General features: G+C 40.6%; 1 protein-coding gene across 4 annotated transcripts in view; it reads left to right on the top strand.

Annotated features, from left to right (window-relative positions):
• ANO10 (anoctamin 10) overlaps positions 1 to 27,018 on the top strand; it is a 107,903-nt gene extending 80,885 nt beyond the window's left edge. For all 4 annotated transcript variants that reach the window (XM_042888462.1, XM_042888459.1, XM_042888460.1 and 1 more), the window contains exon 13: positions 26,142 to 27,018. In XM_042888462.1, the coding sequence (XP_042744396.1) occupies positions 26,142 to 26,177 (36 nt within the window). In that variant the 3' untranslated portion in view covers positions 26,178 to 27,018. The remainder of the gene's footprint in view (positions 1 to 26,141) is intronic.
• The last annotated feature ends 5 nt before the right edge of the window (positions 27,019 to 27,023 follow it).

Here is a 27,023-nt window from a genome sequence, read left to right as displayed (position 1 = left end):
GGAGTTTTTAAGCCCAGCCAAAAGGGACCGTTGTTCTTGTACAGATGTATTAAACATTTCTTTGCTTTTAATTTGCCAAAAAGAATTGTACCTCACCTTTTGTTAGCTTTTTTATACTGTTAGCAAAATGTGAAGATTTAACTAGAATTCACTTGTAGGGAGGAAAATGGATATTTCTCTAGGGGGAGAAAAGCAAAGGTGAGGAAAATCTGCTGAGGCCTTTTTTGATTCTTCATTATTTAAGAGCAAGAGCAAAAGGTGTTTGATGATAATGAACATGACTCTCAGTCTTTGGTCAGATAGCAGCACCTTCTTGATAGTGTGCCAGATCTAATTTCTGTTACAAGTTAAATGGCCAAGATCACTGTATTCAGTAGTGGTAACAGGTGATAACTCTACAAGATGTTCTCTTCTCCTGAAACTGCTGGAATGATAGGAACTGAATATGCAAAAACATTCTCTTCTTACGTCTGGCCTTGTCTCAAAATATCTTTGAAAAGTCAGGGAGGTGGAACACTCATGGCATGGGATCTTTACAGAAAATATTTCTATCCCAGTCTTGTCGAGCACCAGTGCATACAGAAGTGACATCCTCTTGTATCTTCAGGTTCCAGAGCCAAGCACTAATGGAGAACCATGGTGGTCACTTACCAAACAGGTCAGGAGCAGAATCCTTTCCTCTCTGTCCGAAAATGCTTTGCTTTGGACTTGAGGGTGTTCAATATCATGCTAAGCTGAAGCCTTCATACCTGTCAAACACCCTGTCAAACTAGATGAAATGCTTTTTTTATTACAGAGATCTTTTGGATGTTGTATCCTGCAATCATACAAGCCTTGAAATTCCTGAGCAAACAGGATGTGCCTGAGGCTCAATGTCCCTGGTGCAAACTGTGCTAGTGCTCTGCTATAGGTCCAGCCTGCAGCCACATTGCCCTGCTGGACACTGCTTCGCACGATTGCATTCACACCAGTATTGTTGTGTCCAGCATGTGACAGTTGGGTTAACGCAGCCCACTGTTGGAGCTGGGGTCAGTTCAGCTATAGCTCAGAACTTCTTGTCAATCAAAAAAAGAAAAAAATTATGCAGACTACCTTGCAAGTAAAATGAAGGCAGCTCTTTCTGTTGGCAGTCTAATGTTAAAACCAATCTCCTCTGGCAAACATCTGCTGTTTGAGCAGTTTTTGGCTGTTGCTAAAGCAATCATAGCTTCCCATTAACTTCATGGAGAAACATTTTGGAGGAGTTTCTGCAGTCTGTTTTCCTCCTTCAGTGCCATGGAACTTGCACATTTCCTGGTTTCTAAGCACTTTCTCTTTTGCTTTGTTAGCATAATACAAACTGAGTTTTCTCCTCAAGGAAAAATCTTAAATCCGTTCTGACTTCTCGTGTCCAGGATGATCGCCCTGTGAAACCAGCCCACAGTCTCTGTGCTGTTTAAATGGAACATTTCTCGCACACCTCTGGTCCACACGATAATGTGCAATTGTTTGGGGAAGAGAAATGATGTACCTGCCATACTAGTAATGGGTTGTTCTTCAGGACGTGTTGTCTGCATGTATCCTATGATGCACCCTAGTTCTTTGCCTCTTCAGAGTTGTGCAACTTTCTGATCTCTAATTGCTGAAGAAGTGGGCAACTGGTTGTTCCTTCCAGAGCTGGGACTTAAGAGCAGCCATACCATTGTCAAGTGTATCACAGCAAAATCCATTCAATATTACTTTAAAAAAAAGTACAAAGCAAATAATGTTTCTTTGGCATTTAGTTTGTAGATTAACATGGGGTAGTAGCATTCGCTACATGTTCTGGTTCTGTCGTTGATCTGCTGGCAGACTGTTACTGACAGAGAGTACGTGACTATAAAATAAATGTAGTTTATGGGGGTTATTAGGTATTAAAATGGTCTTCTCTCCTTCTTGCTCTAATCTGTCATATTTTGTACCATTTTTTTTTGTCTTATTCTGACTGTTTTAATTTATTCTTAAGGGATTCTTTTGCTGATTCATTTTGGTGTACAGACTCTCTCAGTGTTCTTGGTTTTGCGTTTCTTTGTTGTACTTAATGTTTATAGCCTCCATGGGAAAGACACCATCAGGCTGTAAGGCAGCGAGTTTCACAAACCTGATGTAATAAATGCACTCTTTGCCTTGTTGCAGTTCACCCTGAACTCTCATCAGCTGCTAGGCACATCTAGTCCCTATAGAGTGAGTATTTTGAAAACATCCATTTGTTTGCCACTATGAATGTTCAATAGCTCTACACATGGTGACAATGGAATTAATCCAGGAAAAGAAATGGTCTGAAAAAAGTCATTTCAGTACCCATGCTAGCCTTGCTCTGCTAGGTAGTTTGTTTATATTGATTTTATTAGGATACAAACAAAGAACTAAGGAAGAAAAGAACCCATTCTGAACTGTGCTGTTCACTCATCATAATACTCAGTATTTCAATAACACCTCCCAGCCTCTCAAATGGATTAAACTGCATTTACTTTACCCTCATTATACGCACATTTTGGTTAGAGCACTCAAAATACTCCGCTCTGGAGGCCTTCGTTTCAATGAGAACAGAGTGTTCTGGCTTGAAAAGAATGCATAGTGAAAACAAAAGTGTAAATGTTCAAACCTGGAACTGAAAGTTGAGGGGAGGTGGAAGAGTGACAGGAAAGGTGCCTGTAAGATGTGCTTCATTTGTTCTTTAATTTTACACAGATACCAAAATCAAGCAATTACAGTGTCTTCGTAGTTAAAAAATGGAGTGATTCCTGCCTTCATCTGCTGAATTGTGTTAACTCTGAATTCTCCTGTGTCTATTTGAAGTGCGTAACGTTTCCTAATATGCTGAATCCTGTGCCCGTATACTTGTCCTTATCCATAACCTTTATGTACACATGTTAATTACGTCCTTAATGTCCTTTACTGTTGTGTTTTGGTGATACTGAATCAGCCTGTCAGTGACAATTTTGGTAGTAATTGTGTTACTGAATCATTCTGAGGCTCTTTCATTGGACTTTTATTTATTATTTCAGGCTTTTTTTTTTTTTTTTTTTTTTTAATATTCATTATTCCCCCTCTGGGTATATATGCAATTTATGTCCTTGTTGCTGCAAATGCTTATGTGGAAATAAGGTTTTACTGTATGGTAGAAGGTTGTGCAGTTTGATTAGAAAGGCTAAGCTGGTCATGAGAATTTCTTTTGTATATTTGAATCTGTTAAGCCCTGAAATATTAAAGTGGAGACTGGTTTAATTTCACTGATGGGGAATAGGGAATGCAGATGTGAGAAGGCCCAGCCACTGAATTTTTTTTAAACAGCTGAGTAGAAACCATGGTTTCTGAAGCCTGGGTGATGATTGAATGCCATGTGGTTGTACTTTGTCACTACTCAACTCAAAAAACCAAAACACAACAACCTACAGAAGTAGTGTGAATCTGTAAACACTGTGAGGGAGGATAATGCCATTTTCCAAACATGGCTCAGTAACAACAGAAGCATTGTCGCATAGCTGCAGTAAGCTTGAGATTCTTATTGCTTTGAGAAGATGCATGCTATTGGATGAAATTGTTGCATTTTTGTGCTCTCAAGGTGCCAGCTGCTTTGTCTGTTGTGTGATGGACAGTATTTCTGTACTGTCTAAGGACAGTCGTGATGCCTGCTGTATCCATGTGTACAGATCCTTGCCATACATCCTAAATTGTTGAAGTGAGATGCAGAAATTTAAGATACTCTTGTTTGAGAGGAAGAAAAGCTGTTTTAACAGTATAAAACTGTTACAAGAAGGAGCATATATTTACATAGCACTAGCATTTGACTAACGCAGCAAAATTGAAAGTAAAATGTAAGTACAGTCTCTAGTGAAAGCAAATAAAGGAAAGAAAAATCCTCTCCTCTGTATGCACACTAAAAATTATATAGGTACAGTGGGAGATTTTACTTTAGATAAGCTAGTTACTGAGGAAGGTGAGCAGAAAAAAAGAGATTCCTGTGAAAGATAATTCAGCCAAGGAACAAAACTTTGAGTTGCAATTGATGTATGCCAAAACATAGACCTCCTTTCTGTTACGTGCATGGAGAGAATCTGGAGATGAGTGCCTTAGGCCAAAGTGTGAACATCTTCACTGGTAGGCACTAGCTAAGACTTTGGTCCATAAGATAAATTCTGCTTGAAAATGAAAAGCCTTATGTTTTGACCAAGTGAGGGACAAAATGAGATCTGTCACAGTTTATCGAAGCGTGAATAAGGGGCTTATTAACACAAGGCTGAATTTGAGCTTCAGAAAATATATTGTTCCTGTCAAAGATCCTGCTTGGTGGTGTCTCTGTGTGTCTTTTATTAAGCTGCATTTAAATAATGTGACTTAACTGGTATAGTTGAGTGGAATGTCTTTAAGTGGTACACCTCATCTTGTGTCTTTTTATCTAAACAAACACATGTGCTTAAAAATAGAGAGCAAAGGTTTTTGTTTATCCTGTTTGTTTAGTTGTGGTTTTTTCTTAATTTTTAATTACTTAATAAATGTCTTGGTTGAATTTAAAGAACACTAGGATCACAGTTATTTTTATCTACGTATTTGATTGTGTGTACATAAAGGTTTTTCAGTTTTCACTGTTTGCTTCCTCTATTATCCTAATCACCCTTTTACACAGAAGGAAAGTACGTGATTGAGTTTCTTGCAGAGCAGTAGTACGCAAGAACAGAGTTTACTAAGAGTGGTGGAAATAATAAAAAAAAAAAAGGTACATTCTTAGAAGAATGGAACTAAGAAAGCAGAACAGTTATTATGAACAAACTCCTCTGGTTCTACTCTTAAAACTTTTATACCTGTGACAGGTAAAGAATTAGCAGTTGGAAATTTGACTTCAAATAGACTAAATTCCTTTAAATGAAAAGGATAGACAGTAGTCTTTGTTTCCAAGGCAACGCTCAGTTATCAAACTAAGGACGTGGAAGATGCTTAAGTGACAAAGCTTCTGAGAGCAGCTTACTAAAGATAAATTTTACCTTCATTCAGAATATCCGGATGACTTTCATAACGTGCTGTACAGTTTTCAGTACATCTTCACTCAGCTGGGAGAAACTCATTTCTTAAAAGTATATTCCCCACTCAGAATCAGTGTCTGCAGTTAGTGCTGCATGCTTAGCTTCTCACTCTGCTACTAGACAAGGGGTGATATCTATAGCTAAGTTTCTCTAACGTTTTCAAATACATTTAAGTACAATATAAGAAAGATAGAAGCAAAATTTAGACTCCGGATGATGTAGTGAAAAATCAGGTATTTTGGCAGATTTAATTACCTTTAGTTCTAATGAGCAGCTTTCAGCCCCTTAGGAAAGCATCATCGTGGTGACGCATGATGACTCACTCATACCTGATCATGGTTTTGTGCAATGCCCTTTATACATCCAAAGTGATTTTATTTTTTTTTCAGTACAGCTTACAAATGCTTATGAAGAATTATTGATGTCAGTGTGGCAACATGAAAGAACAACAGTCTTTGAGGCAAAAAGTTGCTAGCAAACATGGCATTTCTCTGGTAAAGGGATGAGAAGAGTTGCTTTCCTGTGCCGTAATGGAGAGGGTGGATGAAAACTAGATCACAGCAATTTTGTAAGTTGGAAAATGTTTAGTTTCATGCATAGGAACAAGAAGGCAAAGAGAATTACAATATAGTTGAGGGGACAAACTGGAATGGTTAACAGTGACGTATTTGTGGGATCTTATGGTTTGTTTTGTTGCTGTTTTTAGTGTAGAGAGAAAGGGATGAACGCAGGTATAAAGACTGGGGCAGAAAAGATTCAACTACCATGGGAAGAATTTGTTGTTGGTACAGGTTACATGTTTGCGGATGATTCTTTGCTGTTTAATTAGACATTTTATTTTATGAATGCACACGTTAGAGTTCTTAACACGTTTTTATGGTTTCTGTATCTTGTTTGTAAAGCAAACAGTAGGTTTGGGTAATAACGGTACCGAGGCGGTGCTATCAGGAAGAAGTGATTTGCTAGGTAATGTAAGTACTTCTGCAAGTCCTATGTGATAGAATTCTCAAATTACAGTTTGTAATTCCATAAAGTTATTAACTTGAAATTGTAACCTATTTAATTCTTTTTAAACAGAAAATAGTGGTTTGTTTCGGAGCTTTATTAATCAGCAGCTATGCATCTGTGAGAGCAATTGTTGTAATGACTTTGAAAGCCTCAATTGTTTTCTAAAATATAGGTAGTAAAACCTGTGCAGCTTTCCCATTGAGTCTGAAGAAATGTACAAATCTGTTTCACTTCATTACTTTTTACAAGTTGAGAAGCACAAAAGTCTTCAGCCCAGCTCCATTAAATTGAAAAGCCTTGTGCTCCTGGGAGATGTAGCCCACAGATTTTATTCCTGTGAGGTTTTCTTTCAAAACATTTGGTGTTTTAAACAGACCTAAAACTTATCAGCCTTATTACTAAACCCGAACTGGGGACTGAAGGCTTTGTTAATAGTGTATAGTGATTTTAGAGTGGGACAAAACAAAGAAATAGCAAATTGAAGGGACTTGCCAAACCATGCTTTCTGCTCTCTGTGCTCTGGATCAGCGTGTAGGGTTGCACTTTGGCTTTTCCTTTCTTTTCTTCCATTCCTCTTCAGTATTCCTGCATCTGTCTCTGGTAAGTTAGATGATACTCAGTGAGTGAGGCTGCTTTACTTAAAGTTCTTTCCATTTTTGCTGTTCTGTGGCTAGCAAGTACTTCCTGCTTAGAACCTAACGGTTACTTCTTGAATTACATTTGCTATTTCAGATACACAATTCCTTAGGAAACATCATCTGTACTTAGCAGTGTAAATTAAGAGTTGTCTCATCTGTGAGTATATGGTCAGACTACGTAAGTCTTGCATTTTCAAAACTGTAGCTGTACTCGCTAATTTTGTGTTATTTCTCCAATGTATGCTGAGTTCTGGAGGTATAGATTTTGCCAAAATAAGATAAAATAATGAAATCAAAAGCCAAATCTGAGGTTTTTAGAAATAATGTAGCAGATTAAGAGATGCACAGTGAAAGTTGCACACTGCAAATGATGCATGGCCTTCACAAATCTTCCTTTCAGTGCTGCTTTAAGAATTGTGTGTGCTAACTTTATTTTAGTTTATCCTGTTTTTTAGACTCTCCACTTTACAAATCTAGTATTTTATTCATTAATAAAATCTTAAAACATTTTAAGTAGTAGTTAGCAACAATTATTATGTAACAAAGTACAAGAAGTTAGTAGAGATCACGAGAATGACACCACCTGCATTCAGTGAAGAGCCTTTTACTATTATGTTGAGTGATGCAATTGCCAAACACAATGCAGAATTAATTCCATTTATTAGTGTTAATCTTGAGTAACTTATATAAGACTGATATTTAGGTTTATCTCCTCCATAGTAGTCTAGGTACTTATAACTGCAAATGATTGGAAAGATACTCATTTAATACAGCAGTGAAGTACCATGTGTTTGCTGCTGCTGTGCTGCAGAGAAGATCTTGTTAGAGTGGTCTCAGAGGAGACGTGTGCTTTTGCATTCCTAAAGCTAGCTGACTAGATCTCTTATGCTGAAATCGTTTGTAAATGCATTTGCACTGTAAATCTTCTTTTACTGCAAGTTTCTTCCATTTTGTATGTTGTACAGAATGATTGTTTGCAGTATAAGGGAATCAGTAAACAAAATGCTAAATTACTTTAATCCTGGGAGGCTAGATTCCATAGTAATTTAGACTGTGATGACGCAGCTGGATGTTTAATGTACTCTTCTAAAATGCTCTCTAAGAACTGCTTGTCATCAGTGGGCTGTCTCATGCCTGTCGGGTGCTGCATTTGCTGGAAATAAAGCGGTTTGAGTAGGCAGATTCGTAATTATTACCAAAGTTTATCATCAATTTACTATATACATGGAACGTGAAATGCTTAAAATATTATAATGCTTACTTATGTGATATTCTTTCTGCTGTGTGTAGGTACTGCATTGTGATTTACTTTTGTAGCTTTTTATACTTTCCTGTTTCAGAAATTTCAAAATTGTGTAGTGAAAAGGTTTACGGTGGCTTCTAAATATAAATGAACTTAAAAATAAATCCTGCAAAACGGCAGCGATCCATTTAATAAAATACCCATTTTTGTAAATGCCCTGAAAAGAGTGGGTGAAAATACTGTGACACATCATGTGGGCTTAATCTATTTCGTATAAATTTGCTGTGAAAGCTCTAGTTCAATATAGATAATGTGCAATCTGTTCTAAACATCCAGTTGTACAATAAGGGTAATTTGTGGGAGACAGTTATGGATCTCAAGAGCCCTTTCATCATTCGCAGTATTGAATTAATCTCCTAAACGCTCATTCAGAAGGTGCCAGAAGACTGCTCTGTTCGGTTGCCATGGCAGATATTATTCTTCTGGCTCCTTGGAGAGCGAAATTTCTATAAAGCGTGAGTGTTTTCAAGTTTATCAAAGCAGTAAGCTGTAGTTACTCTGTTTTTTGTTGATGCTGCTGACAGTTTCCTTCTGTCGTATGTTCGCTTTCGTTTGTTCAAATGTTCTAAACTTTCTTTCTTTTACTCGCTCTCACTTGAAGGGAGCATATAAACAGGAGAGGGAACGGCTGTTTATGAGGGTGTATAGTGATAGGAAAAGGGGCAATGGTTTTAAACTGAGACAAGGGTGATTTAGGTTAGATATTAGGAGGAAGTTTCTCACACAGAGGTGGTGATGCACTGGAACATGTTGCCCAAGGAGGCTGTGGATGCCCCATCCCTGGAGGCATTTAAGGCCAGGCTGGATGTGGCTCTGGGCAGCCTGGTCTGCTGGTTGGCGACCTGCACATAGCAGGGGGTTGGAACTGGATGAGCATTGTGGTCCTTTTCAGGCCATTCTATGATTCTTTGATATGATTCATAGAACACTAAATTTCATTCAGAGATAAAAAAAGGAGAACAGTTATTTTGCATGCAGCCTTTTCCAGATACATCTAAAAAGAAAGGGAAAAAAAAAAAAAAAAAAAAAAAGAAAGAGAAAAGAAATCTGAAAATTCAATACCTGTATGCTAGGAGACAAGTGAAAATAACAGAACTGATAAATAGAGGTTGTTACCAGGGAGGGGAATGAAAATATTTTTCTCAAGTGTGTACAGGGCAGATACCGTGAAGGAGGTGGGCCTGGTTTCATGTATGCTGAGCTTTTCGGTTTCGTGTACTCATGTTTCCACAATCTGCTTATGAGTAGCAGGAACTAATGAAGCCTGGTTTCCTCAGGATTTATGTTCTGTCTACATACAGCTGTACGTACGGCTTGATTAAACATCTGGCAGCCACTTACCGCATGGTAGAAGGAATTGAGTTACAATTTCAGTGATAGGCTGCTGGTTATTTCTCTCATTTTCAACTCGCTGATTTTCAGAGATGATAAGGTAGTTACTATCCTTCAGACTTCTGCAAATGGATGATTCCTGTTGAAGTGGGCCAGCAGCTCAAAGCATAAAGCATGGTCTGTTTGTGGCCCCTGCACTTTGGACATCTGACTCAGGTGGCTTTGAAGAGACACACTGTCACTGTGGAAGCTGCATGTTTTGGTAGGCAGTTATTAGCCAGGACTGAAATTCAAATGCTATTTTGAGCTTCAAAGAATAATTAATGTTTGTTTTGTGGAAATGCATCTTGTCAACTCAAGCAGCACGGTGATGTGTGATGTTTGCTTGTCCAGCTGCTCATTACACTGTGGGTGCCCAGCTGCTTGGAACGCTTGAGCTTGACTTTTTTTTTATGTTTTGGTTATTGGAGGTAATTATACTCAGTATAAACCTGTCACTAGGGAGACTAACTGGATAGCAAGGCATCACAATTTGCAAAGAGCTGCTGACCTGCACTTAGCCACATACCCTCAGGAAATTCTACTGTAGCCCTGATATGGGAAAAATAACCCTGTTGTTCACCACTGTTACCAACTCTTTCGTTTAAGAGACATCCAAAATCAAAGCTGTTTGTGGCAGTCCTGTGTAAGCTGTTCAGCTGACAGACTCAAATCTAATTCCTAATTGAGTATGAATGTGTGGGAGGGTGCTGCTTTGAGTCTGTGACAGTGTGAATGATCATGTGGACAGGCACTGAAGGGAGAAAGCTAAGCTACCCATTAATAATTGCAGTTGTCAGAAGTATTTTGTTAATATGCATATTTACCATCTACCTTCTTGAAAGTCTGTTCCTGTCTAGCATGAGGCAACAGGGCATATGTAAACCCTGAGTGTGCTGGATGAGCAAAGAAGTATTTAGACTCTGCATCTTGTTATTCACACGCAGCCTCAGCGTGAAACTGCTGGTTATCTGGTAAGAGCCCTCCTAGAAGGGGAGATTTGTTGTGTTTGCAAAATGTTATGAAAACATAAGAACAAACCTGAGGGGAGAGCAAGTACTTAGAGAACTGAGAAACTTGGAGCAGGATGTTACGTTACAAAGCGCTTGGAATGGACCTGCAAGATGCATTCATTGCATTTCCTCTTTAAATCTGATTTACTTCTGGAGAGGACTGGGGAAAATTCCACTCTGTACAGAACAGCACGTAGTTCAGCCTGCCAGCAAATCTGCTGTAGCCCATCTCAGTGAACAGCAGCTGAATTATGGAACAATCGAAGTGTGAAGTGATGAAACAAAGAAAAATGAGTAAAAGAAGGTTAGAGAAGCATTAGCATGAGGGTTTTTCTGTGTGTAAGCAGAAGAGGGAGTACATTAGTTGAAGTAAATGAGGCCTGCTGGTTGTTTATGAAGGATTTTTTTTTTTTTTAAACCTGAATGTCTGTGACAGCATATAAATGTTGCCTATCTTCTCATTCTCTTGTGGTGCATCATGTCCACAGTATTTCTGCTGCATTTGAAGTTTAACATGGAAAAGTAGCAAGACTCAAAATTTGAGTAATGCGAGAGGCTTTGTGTTCAAAGCAAGATAGTTGGGGTCAGGGGGCATGTCAGAGCTTAACTAGCACATAACTTCCTGCTTGGGTAGTGTGGGGAATGTCTTAGATTCCTGTTGTCCAGTGTGTAGTTAATTCATTATATGCTGTTTTGTAAAAACAGCAAGAAGTTTATTTTTCCAATGTGCAATTGGCCTTTCTGATTATTTGTGCAGAAGAAAGGCTGTTCTATTTTGAACAGACTATAAAGCACTGAAATGTAGTCTGATGTGATGTAGAAAGCAGACATTGCTGGAGTTCTCCTATCCTTCTTTACCTGAAATATGCCTCAAACTGAAGTGTTTGACGCTTTATTTTTGTCAAATCAGTGTAAGGTTCTGCCAGGAATGTTCTGAAATCATGAGGTGTTTTGCAGTTTCCTACAGCCTGGCATACATAGGCATCATTGCATATAGTATCAGACTTGGTTTTGCCGTGTTATGAAAGCAATATTATGTTGTTGTTAAACAAAATACCAAAGTTTTTGGCATGAAGAGAAAATTTGCAAGAAAAACTAATTCATTTTTGTACATAGAAAACATTGTGCCATTAGACAAATAGCTTCATGCTCAAACAAAAGAGTAAGTTTTTCTGCCTGTAACTCTCAGCGCTGGCTCTCTCCGATGTGCGATTACATGAATTGCAGGTAATGTGGCACGCAGTGATAGCTGGCTGATATGCAGAGAAGAACACCTTCAGAGCAGGGCTTTTGGGGAGATAATGTCTGCTTGTTTCTGAGAAGCAGTCTGTCAGGAAGTTTCAGGAGCACTGTTGGTCTTTGCATACCAAAGCGTGCCTTTCTAGATGCCAGCTCCTATAAAGCAGCTTAGAGAAGCCAGGAGGAAGATAACTGCATTTAGGTCTCTGGTCAGATACTTTTGTAAACTGCATTGTATTTTAAAGGTTTAGTGAAATAAATGGGAATTAAATGGAAAAGCAGGCCTGGAAATGAATAGGTTATCAGTTCAGGTACTAGGTAGTATTCTTTTTTTCCTTTTTCTATTTAGTTTCCTATTGACAGCAAGCAAAACTTTAGGAATCATTTCAAAGCATTGTGCTCTTCTGTAGTTCGCTATGCTGTTCGGCCAGTAATAGGTGTATTGTGAACTGCTCAAGGCTGTATCTCCTGCAAAATGGATTGCAGAGGAAAAAAGAGACTTGCTTTCCTAACAAGCATTTGGAAAATATGAAGTTTAGTTGCTGTTTCTTGGTGGGTTTTTTTTCCCTTTTTTTTTCCCCTTGAGATTTCTATGATATTTACTTGTGATTGCTTTAGTTCTTGAACCTTTGCTAGAGCTGCATACCACGTCCATGATGTTTTGTTCTACTTGTCTTGTTTGAAAGAGATTGAAAGACTGTGGAAGCCCAGAGATGGGGTTTTTGCAGCATTGTCTTAAGGTTATGAATTTTATTAAAAGCTAGAGTACTCCCAGGTATATGTAATCTAAAGGAGAGATAAACTTGCCAAATAAACTTTTTGTAGCTCCTGGTCCTTCCTGCTTCCTTCTGAGGGATGCTGTCAAGTTTATCAGTCTGTCTCTTGAAAAGGCTCAGTCCCCCTAGCTCACATTTGATAACTAGCAGTGAGGTGAGATCCTAATGGAATGCAAGACAGATGGCTTTGGATTGATGGAAGTGCTGTTGAGCAAACCTAGAACTGAGCTAATCTGCCAAGTTGAGAAACTGAAAGTGAGTAAATGAGGCTCTTATGCAGTAAGAGGACACCTTTCTGCAAGGGAACTTGCCCAGAGTTTCCCTTGCTTGTTTATAACTCAGTGATGTTGAAATCATCAGGCCAAACTATTAATTAGTTCATCCAGTTACTTTCTGGGAGTGATCATTCCTGTTGTTTCCAAGAGAAGCTTAAGAAATAGTAGAGAACATAGGCAAAAGTTTAGAATAATTGTTAACTGAAGCAGTTTCCTACTTTCTGTATTAAGTAGTATTGGGCTCATCTTGTTAATCAGGTGAATTTGCATATCTGGTTCCAACACAAGGTTATTTTAATGGTGCTGTGAAGGTTCCAGTTTGTCACATTGAGATCTCGTACGAGATCATTCATACCAATCTTAAATTCTGTGCTGGATTTTCTTCCCCATTTTTTCACTGATAAGCACAAATCAAGAAAAGACTTTCATCCATTTGGAAATGAAGGGCAGCAACATCCTTTTTAGTGGAAACCCTGCCAATTCCCTAAGAGAATCCAATATTATTTGTGCTTTCTGCCACAAAAAAGATCAAATGTACAGTCAGGAAGCAGGTTCAGCAAATGCCAGTTTCAATAATACGTTTCTTCGAAAAGTTGATAAAATTGCATCAGGTGGAGTGCCTGGGGTGCTTCTGAAAGAGGCTTTGGCCTCTTCAGTTACACAAACAGTCAGAACCACTGCTAAAATATATCCTTTAAAGTTGAACCAGGAGGAGGATGGGCAAGATAGTGGCATGGCAAATACAGAGGAAGGTTGTATGTTAGCAGCATCCCCACTTCCCTTTGCTGTTGACTCAGAGACTTGCAAAGGAGGCTTGTTGCTGTGATGGGTGGTAGCACTAGTCTGTACCTGGGGCAGGACGAAGCCTGGGCTGCTGTTGCTCACTGTGCCCAAGGTGACTAATGCTTTCTTGAGAACTAAAAGAGCATGAGGAGAAAGGGACAGAAAAACTGGAAAATGCAGATTTCTGTTTCTTGTATGCCTTTACCTACTGTCTTGGTGCTGGAGAAAGACAAGAAACAGTCACCACACATAAGTCTGGCAATTCTTTATTGCCATCAACTCATTTCTGAGGTTGGCCTGTTTCAGCTTTCAGTAGCTGTTCTGTCACAACACAGGAAATACCAATCTGGAGTTTCTCTGACTGATTTGCCAAAGTCAGAACTCCAGAACACAGGGAGGTGGGTACGGCACTTCCCTTCCCATTTGTACTGGCTTACGTGGTGCTGCTGCTTCTCCTTTGATTTCAATCCCATTGTTCCACCCTTATTTCAGCATAGTCTTTGAGCCAATCTTGCTTCATCTAAAGCTTTTTCCTGTTATTCATGCATTCTCCATTTTTACAGAATCAGGGAGCAAATGGAGTGCTGTGTCTATACCAGACTCTCTTACAGCTTGCTGGTAGGAAACTTGTGTGGAATACTTGAGATATGTACTACTGAAACACTGTCTTTCAGTATAAAATATGCTTGTGCGGCTGTGCATTTCAAACAGGACAGGAAGCCCTGAGATGAGATCAGGAGTAAATTGTCATATGCGACTGTCCTTAAAAACTGTTTGCATCACCTCACAGGTTGGCTGTTCTGACCAAGGCTACATCTGCTGAGAGACACTTTGGGTCATTTTTTATTTATCATGCCACTGCCCAATTGCTTCTCATGTTAAGTCTTTAATTGTATTTTTAAATTTTTTTTTACTGGATGCTCCCCTTTTAACAGTAATGAGTGATAACTCCAGATGAGCCTCACCCTTCAGCTCAGCTGCCTGCATTCAGTTTCATTGTGGAAGGGGATGCTGCAGAAAGTTGTACAGAAATTCAGAGTCCTCCTTATGGACATCTTCAATGTCAGTAACACAATTCAAGCAGTAAACGTCAGCAGAACTGCAGTCTGGGTTCAAATGGTATGGAAATGGTGGGGGGAAAAAAATTTCAGGTTGTATAGTTGCATGATAGATTATGGGTGAGAGCTGTGAGACTATTTGAGGAGGATTTGCATGATAATCATAGAATGGTTTGAGTTGGAAGGGACCTTTAAGATCACCTCGTTCCAACCCCCTGCTATAGGCAGGGACACCTCCCTCTAGGCCAGGCTGCTCAAAGCCCCATCCAGCCTGGACTTGAGTGCTTCCAGGGAGGGGACATCCTCAGCCCTCCTGGGCAACCTGTTCCAATGTCTCACCACCCTTACAGTAAAGAATTAATTCCTAATATCTAGAAAGTAGTTTTCTGTAATTTTTGTTCAGTCTGAATAAAGACAGTTAGTGGGTTTGTTTCCAAATCTCCTTGAGTTTCAAAACACTATGAAGTAAGAGGCCACTCATATTTCTCTGGGATAAGCTTAATTTTATAACTTCCTATTCTCCATCTGATGTTAAATTGGTTTTTGTTTTTCTTTATTTTCCTGCTGAACAGGGAGTGCATGAGAGTGATCCATTTAATATCTGATGATAATTTCCCTTTTCCTGTCAGTTTCTCTTTCATTAGCCTAATTGTACGTAGTTTTTAAAATTCCTGGAAGTCCTTTTGTAATAGTTTGTGTCTAGAGCAACATTAAAACAAAATTATTTGAAGATTAATGCTTAGCAACATAGAGTAACATTTTTAATAATATTTGTGTTTCACGTTAGTGCTTCATGCTATTTTTTTTTAATATTTTGTCTGCTAAATAACCCTCTGCTGGTCTGAAGTGAGAGTTTTTCATAAGCTTTTGGGGTAGCATTGGCCTGTTTACCAGATTTCACAAGTTCCAAATGAAGAAGGCATCGGGGGAATTCTCAAGCTAAAAACAAACAAGCAGAACAGAAAAGCATACAGCAAAGAAAAGCCAAGAGCCTCCCATTAGTACTGGTGATTATGCCTCTTCCCACACAGACGTTTTAGTGAGACTGTTCATTCCTTTGGAGCTAGCATTGTTGAAGACACCTTTATGTTTTCCTCTGTGTGTGCATACGCTTTTCCTTCTTTTAATACCTGCAGGCAGTACACAGCTAAACAGAGAAAGAGATCAGTGTGTATGGTTGCTATTGAATGCCTTTTGTAGGTGTGTTCTCGTGATGGCGTTTTGCAAACTGCAGCCTGTAATTCCATTTCCTTCTACTCTGATATATTCCTTTACACCGTTAATAATACCGTTATTTCCTATTAGTAACGAAACTTGTGTGCTCTCTTTTTACTATCTTTTTACTCTTTTTACTCTTTTTACTTTTTACTTTTTACTTTTGAGAGGTGTTTGCTTTAGATTGTTGAAGAAATCCTTAGCTACAGTTGTGAATTACTACTTTTTTAGGAAGGCATGTAACTGGCTGCCATGATTTTTGCAGTTCTGTCAATCCTGTAACAGCGTATGGAATCCTTGCTGTTTGTCTTAGCTTTGTTTCTAGTCAGCCAAATAGGAAACATGAGCGTGTGAGTACTGACATACCATCAAGCTCAAAGTGCAGAAAATGGATTTCTCCAGCTTGTTAATATTTTGTAATTATTTGCCCTGCCCCAGCTTGCTTGCTTTGATTTGCCCTGAAGGATCTGTGGAAATGTGTGTTCACCTCCCAGCTTACACCATCACATAAATTCACAGTGAATTAAATAAGTGACTCAGTGGATAATATTAACTCACTTCACTGATGCGAAATCATATGATGCCTCAAATGTTTATTTGGAGTCCTTTGACAGCACTTGCTGGAGTGTTTTTAAAATCTGATCTGTTTGATAGCTGTAGCAACCTGTTTTATATGGGTCTTACTATAAAATGTATAGGACAGAGTACATTTTCTGACAAGTGGTGATGTTGTACGGTGTTTCTATAGCAATAGGACACAGTGTTTTAATGCATTACAGCTAATGTGTTGAAGACACATTATTTTAGATATTTGTGGTGGTATGCTATCGAATATTGTTGTGACAGGTTGGAATTGAGAAACAGGTGTGTGATGGTACCCTGGGTTACCAGTACCATCAAAGCACTTTGCAGTGTGTAAGAAATGTTTAAAAGCAAAGCCTTGAGGTCAGGTAGAGTTAAATTAGTGTGGCTACAGGACATGAATCGCAATGGCTGAACTCGGCGCATGCTGAAGCTGGCACTGTTTGCTCTGGTTTCCATTGAGGCAAAGAGGAGGCTGCTCTAGAACAGGGGCTGGACTCAAATAGCTGCTGTCTGTCCAACACGTGCGTTTCTTGGCTTTGCTTTGTTGCGTGCTTCATGCAGCCCCATAAAACAGCTGAGAAGGGCTGTGCTGTTGGAGAACCGTTTCTCCTCTCCTGCCCTTGAGAAGCAGAGCAGGACAGGGCAGGAGGAGGCCTGTGCTCGTCCCTGTGGAGCAGTGCCAGGCTGCAGCATGCTGCCAGCAGGCCTCCTCCTGCCTGCCTCTGGGTGTGGGTGAGCAAGGAGCTATTTCTCCAATTAAAGAAATGACAAGTAAAAGTCTGAGGTAGGGGTGCAGCTAGGACCCCCTTTTGTATCTCTTTATTGCCAAATAATTTCATAAATCTTTGTAAAGAAATTGCCAATAGAAAAGCACAAAATGTTGTTACAGTCTCTAAGAGCGGTACAAATAGATCTGAATAAGGAGCTGATAGAGTATGTAGGGCAGTGTGGCCCTACACGTTGATTCACCAGTGTAACTAAGGGCAACTGGGTTGTTCTAGTGAAATAAAACAAGCTTTTTCAACAAAACACTGCATTGCTCCTGAGCAAAAGCAGTAGCTAACCCATAGTGAAAAGGATTTCTTCCCACTGACTCCCTGGAAGAAGAGAGTTTCGTTCACTCACAACTCAGGAAGCACAAAAAAATGAAGTTCTGGCTTCAGTGAAGTAAATGAGAGCTTTTGGTAGGTTACTTAAAATTAATACAGGCTTAGCAAAGTAATTTTTTAAATTGCCATTATACCTATAATTTAAGACTGTGCCAGCTGTTGTAACTTTCATCATCTTGGGGAATGCAGAGTTACAAACTACCAAATTGATGTTCTACTTTATTTTCAAACTGTCTGCAGGCTGTTTCAAACCATATTCTGTCTCTTGTACGTACTTGCCAGACAGTCTTCTGTAGTTTTCTGACACTAATGGCTTATAAGGAATTTTGTGTCGTAAATGAGAATGGGAAGGTTGGCAATCTGCACGTGCCCATTGTGCATGTGGCTATATCTGCGTGCGGGCTGTTTCTCTAGGCCAGGCCCTATGCAGGTCCCTAGGACAGAGTGAAGAGCAGGGCATGTGTATTTATGTATAATTATGATGATTATAATGTCATGCTCTATTGTTTTTTTCCCATCCTCTGCCTGTGCTCAGCCCGAGAACTTCCTGAGCCAAGTCAGCCATAAATCCCCATGACCAATTGAGTAATGGACTTTATCCAACTAGGTATGTGGCTTTAGTTGGTCAGACAGGTATTGACTTAAATGTATTTTTAAACACAAGTCAATGGCTATAAATGATCAATCCTTGTGCTTAGCCCAGCCTTCAATTAGTGGAAAACAAGCTGCATTTTTTCCTCATGCGAAGCCTTTCCTAGGAATGGCTGTTTGGCGGATGGTGCATTTACCTCATTACAGGTATCTTCGATGCAAAAATGAATTCTGCCAGCTGTGCTGTCTGTTCTGACACTACCAGCAAAGGAACCTTTGTTACGTTTTAAAATCGGTAGAAGTGATTTCAGAATAATAATAAATCTGTTGTAACTAGCAGTTGGTTACCAGGTCTGTTGTTTTTAGTAGACTGTAAATGGATGAAAAGCAAGAATATAAGGAATATGAAATGTGAAATGAAGAGGGAAAGCTTACTTTGAGGAAAAATAGTATGGTACTGGGAGTGGTGTCAGCAGGGCAGGAGAGCCTCTGCAGGAGAGAAAAACAACTGATGTGAGCTGGCAGGGACTTTCTCCTTCTGATCTTGGTTTCTTAGCCCACTAAACTCTTAAGTAGAACTGAAAGTAGTCTTTCACCAAATAACTTAAATATTGAGTAGTTTCTCCTTCTGTAGTGCAGTGAAATATTTTGTAAATATTGTGATAACAATTACTTCACAATTAAACTCATTTTTCATGCTGATGTGGCAGATGTGGCTGGGCAGCCTGATCTGGTGGTTGGTGACCCTGCACGTGGCAGGGGGGTTGAAAGTAGATGATCATTGTGGTCCTTCTCAACCCAGGCCATTCTATGATATGATATTCTGTGATACGAACTGGGAGGTGAGTTCTTTCTTTAAAAAGAACACCTTATTAAAAAAAAAAAAAAAAAAAAAAAAAAAAAAAAAGCACTTGCTTTTGCTACATATCTGCCCAGCACTTAGTGTGAAAATTGTTTCTAACCACATGGTTTATGCTTTAGGAGTATTTTAATATTTTCTATTTATACTGCTGAGTTGTTTATTTCTTTGTTATCATCTGACGCAGGTCTTGGTTGAAGTTTGCTGCCTGCTGCAAGGCAGATGGGAGCTCTGTATTTCTGGCATTGTACTTCTGGCATTTTGTATTCAGTTGCACAGTACAGCACAGCCATGTGCCCTCCATCTTATCTGCTTTTTATTTCAAATTCATGGCATCTGTAGGAATTTCCCAAAGAAGTGCCTGAAGTTGGATTGGGGTCCAACTAGATTGCCTAATTAATCCTCTGTGTAGAGGATTAACCTTTGCTGCTGTTGTTACTCCTTTTTGGACACTGTTAGGACTCAGCACTGCTACAGGCACGTACAGATTTGGAAATAAACTTGGGCCAAGTCATCCTTGGGACAAACGGTGCTCAGGATAGGACAGGCATGCTGTGTAAGCTGCTGCTGGGGAGGGCACCAGGCACTGGGGCCTGGCTTGCGTGGCTGGGCTTTGTGTGCCCAATTGAAGTGCCAGATGTTATGTCAGAAAGCGGTGGTGTTACCAAGTGCTTTTTGTCTTTTTTCCTTAGTGAGGGGCATAACACAGTTTGAAAGAACTTTGAGGGCTTTCATGCAGCCTGTTTCCTGCTGGAACACTGATTGCAAGTCATGTTGGTGTTTTCTGTACTCTTTTTGCAATGTTAAATAGTTTAACTTTGTATCTCACTTCTGGTACAACAGAATTTGTTACAGGCCCATGGAAAAACTTGTGTGGGTTTTGGTGTGTGTAGCACTGGGATAGATACTCTATGCGGGGTTCTCTCGGTCAAACCCTCTGTGAGTCAGGAGCAGCCTGTGCCTGCAGCCCAGGTTCCCCCAGGCTTTGCATCCAGAGGCCTGCTCACACAATCGTAGAATGGCTTGGGTTGGAAGAGACCTCAAGGGTCATCAGGTTTCAAACTCCTGCTATAGGCAGGGTTGACAATCAGTATATCAGGTACCCCATCAGGTTGCCCAGGGCCCCATCCAACCTGGCCTTAAACACCTCCAGAGATGGGGCACTCAAAACTTCTTCTCCTGTATCAGAACCCCACCATTCCCTCTGATCATCTTCTTGGCCCTCTTTTGGGCCCTCTGCATAAGCTTGAGATCTTTCTGTGCTGGGGGCCCTGGACCTGGTTGCAGTACTCCGGCTGGGGCCTCACAAGGGCAAAGTAGAGAGGAACAATTTCCTTCCTCACGCTGCTGGCTGCCTCCCTTCTGATGCAGCCCAGGATACTGTTGGTCTTACGGGCTGCAGGCATACGCTGCTGGCCCACATTAAGTTTTTTATCTACCAGGACCCCTAAGTCCTTCTCAGTAGAGCTACTCAAGTAGTTCTTCTCCCAGTCTGTATACAAATCTGGCATTACCCTGACCCAAGTGCAAAACTTTATGTTTTGCCTTGTTGAGCCTCAGTAGAGCTTGCTATTCAAGTTTATCAAGGTCCCTGTGGATGATATCCCTTCCTTCTCCTGCATCAACTGCCCCACTCAGCTTGATGTTATCAGCAAATTTGCTGAGGCTGCACTTGATCCCATCATCTGTGCCCCTGATAAAGATGCTGAAGAGTACTGGTCCCAAGACAGACCCCTGGGAGACTCCAGTAATCACCAGCCTCCATCCAGATGTAGGACTATTGATGACAACTCTCTGGCTGCGGCCTTCCAACCAATTCCTTATCCACCTTTCAAATCCATATCTCTCCAATTTAGAAATAAGGAGATGGTGTGGGGGGCCATGTCAAAGAAGTCCAGGTGGATGACATCTATTGCCTTGCCTTTGTCTGCTGATGCCGTCACACCATCAAGAAAGCCACAAGATTAGTCAGGCAACCTTCCCTCGGTAAAGCCATGCTGGCTGTCTCAGATCACCCACTCATCCCTCATGTGCCTTAACATCTCTTCTAGGAGGATTTGCTCCATGATCTTCCAGGCACAGAGGTGAGGCTCACCAGCCTTTGCTTCCTTGGGTCCTCCTTCCTCCCTTTCTTATAAAGGGGAATGATGTTTTCCTTTTTTCAATCACTGGGAACTGACAGCCATGACTTTAGAGATATGATAGAGAGTGGCTTGGCAACCCCATCAGCCAGCTCCCTTAGCACCTGGGATGCATGTCATCTGGTCCTATAGACTTGTACACATTCAGTCTTAAATGAGGCTGTCTCAGATTTGTCTGCCCTTACAGTGTGGAGGAATTTGCTTCCTCAGTTCCCACCTGGAGGTTCAGGAAATGTGAGAAATACAGACACTGCTCTCCAGTCTCCGCAGTCTGTCCTTCTGAACTGAGACATGGTTGAGGCTGTGTCACTTTAGATGCTTCTGCGTAATTGCTTTCTGAGCTGGTCAAACACATCTGACTCCAAAATCTGTTGACTGGCTGCTTATTGGATGAGGGGGAATTGCACAACCTGAAGAGAAGAGCTCTTCCTCTGGTGTTCTGTCACACTGTGAAAAGATTCAGAGCGCACGTTCTCCTTAGGCACTTATATAATGATGAATGAGATATCTATTTATCTCTCATTTTGCAATCATAGATTCAGAAACAGTGAAATAAATTATTTTTAAAATGTATAAACTAATATAATTTAAAATGTGCTGAGGGTCAGAAGAATAAATAAGCCATACTTTTGAAGCTGTATTAGATAGTGTTGTAGTAGTATTTTCTTCTATTAGTACCTCCACATTTTTGCACTACTGAATTAAAATAAGATTCAGCAAAGGGTGACTAATACAGTGAGAATACTATAATGAGTATTAATTAATGCTCTGCAATTTAAATTGAAGACAGTATGAAGTAGATCAGGAAAAAAGTCTTGAAAATATCTACAAATGGCATTGCTTTGTCTGCTATGTCTTATAGCACTATTAATCACACACAGTACTCCAAGGCATGCATTATGTGATTCTCCAAGTTTTCCCTGACTCTGCACTTACTAATTTTGCAAACTTCTTGTTTCATTAGTGCTAGCTTTTTGTACTGAGTATTCTGTCATGAATTAGGCATATGTAAAAGGGAAGAGAACTATGTTTTGCACTTCTCTACTGCTGTTTGTTGTAGATTCCTACTCAAGGTTTCTAGGGTGCACACATACTCCTGTGTCACCAGTGCTGCAGGAATAAGTATAAAAACTTTTCAGCCTGGAAGGATCTTCAGGAATTCTACAAGCAGGGTCAGTACTGAGTTTAGACCATGGTATTTCATTTTAGAAAAGAAAAGAATAAACCTTGTATGGGTCAGTCCTTTGAGTCTCAGAGAGAGGTCAGTCCTCAGGTCAGTCCTCAGAGAGGTGAGTTGTTCTCATTGCTTTCAGTGTCCTTCTCATGAGAGCTGTGCAGCTCAGCACTTTTTTCTTTGTCTGTTATCTTCTATTTAAAATTCTTCCACTTCCTTATCGAAAATCTGCACTAAAAAGTGTTTATTGCTACTGTAAACAAGCCTCAGTTATCATCTCCTCTTGTGGTGGTTTTGTCTTAGGTCACTGGAAAAATGGGTCCATTCCCTGCAGTCAAATGCTGCTTGCCACAACCCAGAGGGAAGATTGGTGCCTCTAGGCAGACAGTGCAACCTTCTGCCATAATGCTCAGCAGGAACAAATTTCCATTGAATACATTCTCACTCTTCTGCTCAAAGTAAAATACTAGTTGTGGAAGAGTCTGACTGAGTTTCGAAGTAGGTGTTAATTTCCCTTGTCTGTAGTTGGCTGGTACTTACTCATGTTGGTAACGTTTTTACAGTTGTCGTAAACAGCTTGAGGCCTAGGAAACTGTCTTTGAAAACTGCACACCACTAGGAAAGAGTAATTATAATATGTGTTCATCCTGCTCTCTTATAATTGCTTGGAGAAAATGAGGAAGATGGCACGTAGCACTGCACTTTCTTTAAGCAGTGAGTTAGGGGTGAGCCATTCAGCATGGCCAGTACAGGAAAACCAGAAGTTAAAGCTGCTGATTAGAAACAGCTGCCTTTGTCATCTTACATTTAGCTGTATGCCTGTTTGTGTCTGCTCATATATACAAACATGTATGTTGAGTGCACATTTGGAAAAGCACCAAGCTGCTGAGTCATTAAATTCTGCTTTCATTTATTTTAATTTGTAAATTAAAAAAAAATATATAGCTTTCCTCAGGCTGTGGTTAAATCGTGTTTGTGTTACCACACACAGCAGTAAAAGGAGTAGTTAGGGGGTGGCTCACCAGCACCAAGCACAACTCCAGCGTGAGGTGGGGAGCAGTGCATTGCCTGCAGGCTGTGTTCACGGTGCTCACAATGAGGGGGTTCTCACTGCCATGCAGGAGCAGGCCTGATGTCCAGTGAGGCTGGAACAGAGCACCAGCCCTGCAGCTGGGCTGATTTTGCTTCAGTAGAAATCTGTGGTGCCAGTGTGTGCTTCTGTTAGCTTGTGTTGGCAGCTCTATCTTTAACTTGTGTGCAGCAGTGGTGTTCACAGCTCTGACCTTAAGGCGATCAGAGGGCTGGAGCACCTCTCCTATGAGGAAAGGTTGAGGGAACTGGGCTTGTTCAGCTTGGAGAAGAGAGGGCTCCAGGGAGACCTCATTGTGGCCTTCCAGTGCTTGAAGGGAGTGTATAAACAGGAGGGGGAATGGATGTTTATGAGGGTGGATAGTGATAGGACAAGGGAGAATGGTTTTAAACTGAGACAAGGGTGATTTAGGCTAAATGTTAGGAGGAAATTTTTCACACAGAGGGTGGTGAGGCATTGGAACATGTTGCCCAAGGAGGCTGTGGATGCCCCATCCCTGCAGGCATTCAAGGCCAGGCTGGATGTGGCTCTGGGCAGCCTGGTCTGGTGGTTGGCGACCTGCACACAGCAGGGGGTTGAAAGTAGGTGATCACTGTGGTCCTTTTCAACCCAGGCCGTTGTGGGATTCTTTGATTCTCTGACCTGCACAACTGGACCACCACAGTCCTTCTAGTTGCAGAGGGACCTGTCGCTGATCAACAACAATGTGTACTCAGTGTATTAAAATTTATTTGGTGTTTCTGGTTATAAACACACAAGGATAGTAGCCTGCTTTCCAGGTTTGGTACACAACTGTTTTGGTGGTGAGAAGCTATCTGTGATGTTTTATTGAAGTATTTTCAGGAAATGTAGTGTTGAAAAGTAGTGAAGCCCAAGTAATTGGTGAAGCCTGTTTGTGAAGCTGCATTGAGGAGTCTTGGTATTTCTACTAAAAGTACTGCTTAATTATATTATGCATGCTTTCAAACGTGAAATTAAAATAGAAGTAGCAAAATACTGCATTACAGCAGAGAAGTTTCTAGAGCAATTCCCACCAGTAGAAATCTAGATTAAGCTAGGCTCTGGAATCTACAACAAATTGATATTGGTTGTAGACCCTCTGTGACAAACTCAATGACTATAGATGCTGGTGCACAGAGTGCTGCTGAAGGCTGAACATGAGCCTATGGGGCCAGGGGTCCCATAGCTGTTGTGGGGGATCCTCAGCTGGTGCTAAACCAAGAGCTGTTCACAGGGCCGGCTCTGCTGAGCGGCACAGCTCCAGGCAGCACTTCTGGGCTTCTACCACTGCCTACCCAGCACTCGATTGCCTTTGCTGTGATGTACCAAGCAGGTTTAAAAAGCAGGCATTAGGAGTTCTTAATTCCTCTTGTCCTAGGTGTTTAAATGTCTTTTTGATGGAAGATTCATAAAAAATCCTGTTGGGACCATCAGGGGTAAAGGTGACCTTGCCAATTAAAATATGCTCCCTTTCCTGGATGGTGTCCTAAAAAAATATTTTCCCAGTTAAAAAAAAAAAAAAAAAAAGTTTCCTCTCAGAGTAAAAGAAGAGAAAATTAAGAAATTGTTCATCCCTAACTTGGCAAGGAGTTGTGGTGCTGAGCCGTGCCACCCCGCATTGCTCACCAAGGCCTCTCTGAGGGGAGCCCGCTGCTGCCAGGGATTGCAAAAGAGGTTTTGGTGTCATGGGAATGATTAAAGTCAAAATGAAATATTCAGCTTTTGGGGTTCTCGCTTTGCTCTGATTCATTTCCTGAAATATGGGAGTGATTGCGTTTGGACTGTTTGTGTCCGGGCTGCGCGTGGTGCGGCAGTAAGCAGAGCTATTTTCAGTTTGTCTTCTCACTGAACAATCTGAGAAATGTTTGTTCCTTACACAGCTTTAAAATACACCAGCAGAGGGTTCCTGGCTGAGCATTCTAGCTGCAAGCTGGGAGGGCCTTCAGAAGTCAGTGGCAATCATTGCACTTCTGACTATTTTTGGCCAGATTTGTTATCTAGTCCTCAGAAATAGTTAATATGCTTGGTTGTTGCTCTTCCCCAGACTGTGTTGAAAAATGGAGAAATCAGGGAGGAGAAGCATCCTTGCCCTATTCCACATGCTGCGCGTCGTAGAGTGGTTGGGGTTGGAAGGGACCCTTTAGGATCGGTCCCTCATTTAATTCCAACAATGCTCAGCATTTGAGAAAATGTTTCTAAAATTGGTGAATTGGGTTTGAATTTGATAGGTCATTAATTGAGTTAGGTTATGTTCTGTGTCTCCCTCATGTCTTTACATTAGGGATTGAAGTCACTTTAATTAAGATGCTGTAGTTTTACACAGACATTTATTCAAATAAGGGAATCAGGATGCAGAAGAGGAATCTCTCTTCCTGCATTCCACTCCATTTTGCTTTCTCTATGCTGTTGCCATGGAGAAGCATATAAATATTTGTATCGCAGATTAATATACTTCTTTCATAGGTGGCTTGGAAATGCAGATTAAAAATGGCAACAAAAGTAACTGTAGGTGGGTTTTACTGTGAGGAGTCATCTTTTGGAATGTTTTTGATACAATTAGGGTTGACTCTATTTACCGGGCCGAGTCTCTGAAATCAAATACAGGAATAAGAGGAGGAACTCGATCTAACAGTGAACTAACACCTTTATCTCTCCAAAGAATGTATTTTAGAACTATGCACAGCACGTGAGCAGCAGACATGTTCTTGTACTGGTAATAACAAATATTTGCTATATTAATGAATAATTAATATATTTTAAGTTCCTTTTGTGTTTGAGATTATCCCATGCAATGAGCATGTTTCTGACACGAAGTTTGGTTTAATTCATCACACTACCACTGAGTTTCTGTGCTTTTTTTCTCTTCTCCCACAGCAAATGAAACTCGCTGCTGAATCACTGAAGGAGTAAACATGAAGGAACAAAGATGACTACAGCAGTCACACATGGACGTGGGCACTCCTTGAGCCTTTGTTTATGATGCTGAGGAGCTGAGTGCACACCATGCTATTCCGTGTGTCTGCACGTGGCACCTGCTTCTATGATACCTGGTAAATACTCACTACTTGAGGTGGTGAAAAAGAGATCATTTCTCCTACTCCTTTTTTTTTTTCCCCCCCTACATACACCAGTTTGTGGAGCTGACACTACACAAAGCAGTCCAGCCTGCACAAGGTCTGGTTGAAGGCTTCCAGACCCACCGCACTTCAACTGATGGAAAACAGAACTTGGGATAAGCATCCCCAAGATACCCAGAGACTTCAGCTGTAACCTTGTAAAAGAAAACAGAAAGAAAAAGGTGGAGCAGCACTTCATTCAGTGCACTGCCTCTGAGCCTATGGCCTGCTTTGTCCCTTTATGATGACAGTTAACTAGTCCTCTCTTTTATTCAACCACTGCTGATTAGCTGCTTTTTGCACATAGCAAATTAATTTACGTTATGTAATGAAATATGGTTGTTCCTGACATAACCTGAGAAATATCTAAACATAAATATAAGGTGTGCATTACACGTTCCTCTGTGCTGGTTACCCAAATAAGTGTGAGTTAAAGTCTTCCCCAGAGTTGGGTAAAAGCATTGAGTAGGAAACAGTACTGAGCAGTAACTTATGAAGATTAAGCAGCAGATATTTATGTATTTTTTTGTTTATATTTGCTTTTGGCATCACTTCCTTGGGCCTTGAACCACAGCGTTGTAAACGTGATACACCAGTACCCAGGTGCCCAGTGACCACTTCATGGGGGGGGGGGGGGGGG

Source organism: Lagopus leucura, unplaced genomic scaffold (genome assembly GCF_019238085.1).
Source record: "Lagopus leucura isolate 7727_CA_CO unplaced genomic scaffold, USGS_WTPT01 Super-Scaffold_100157, whole genome shotgun sequence".
Taxonomy (NCBI): domain Eukaryota; kingdom Metazoa; phylum Chordata; class Aves; order Galliformes; family Phasianidae; genus Lagopus; species Lagopus leucura.
The sequence above is the reverse complement of the archived record's forward strand: the minus strand, read 5'-3'. Positions and strand labels throughout refer to the sequence as shown.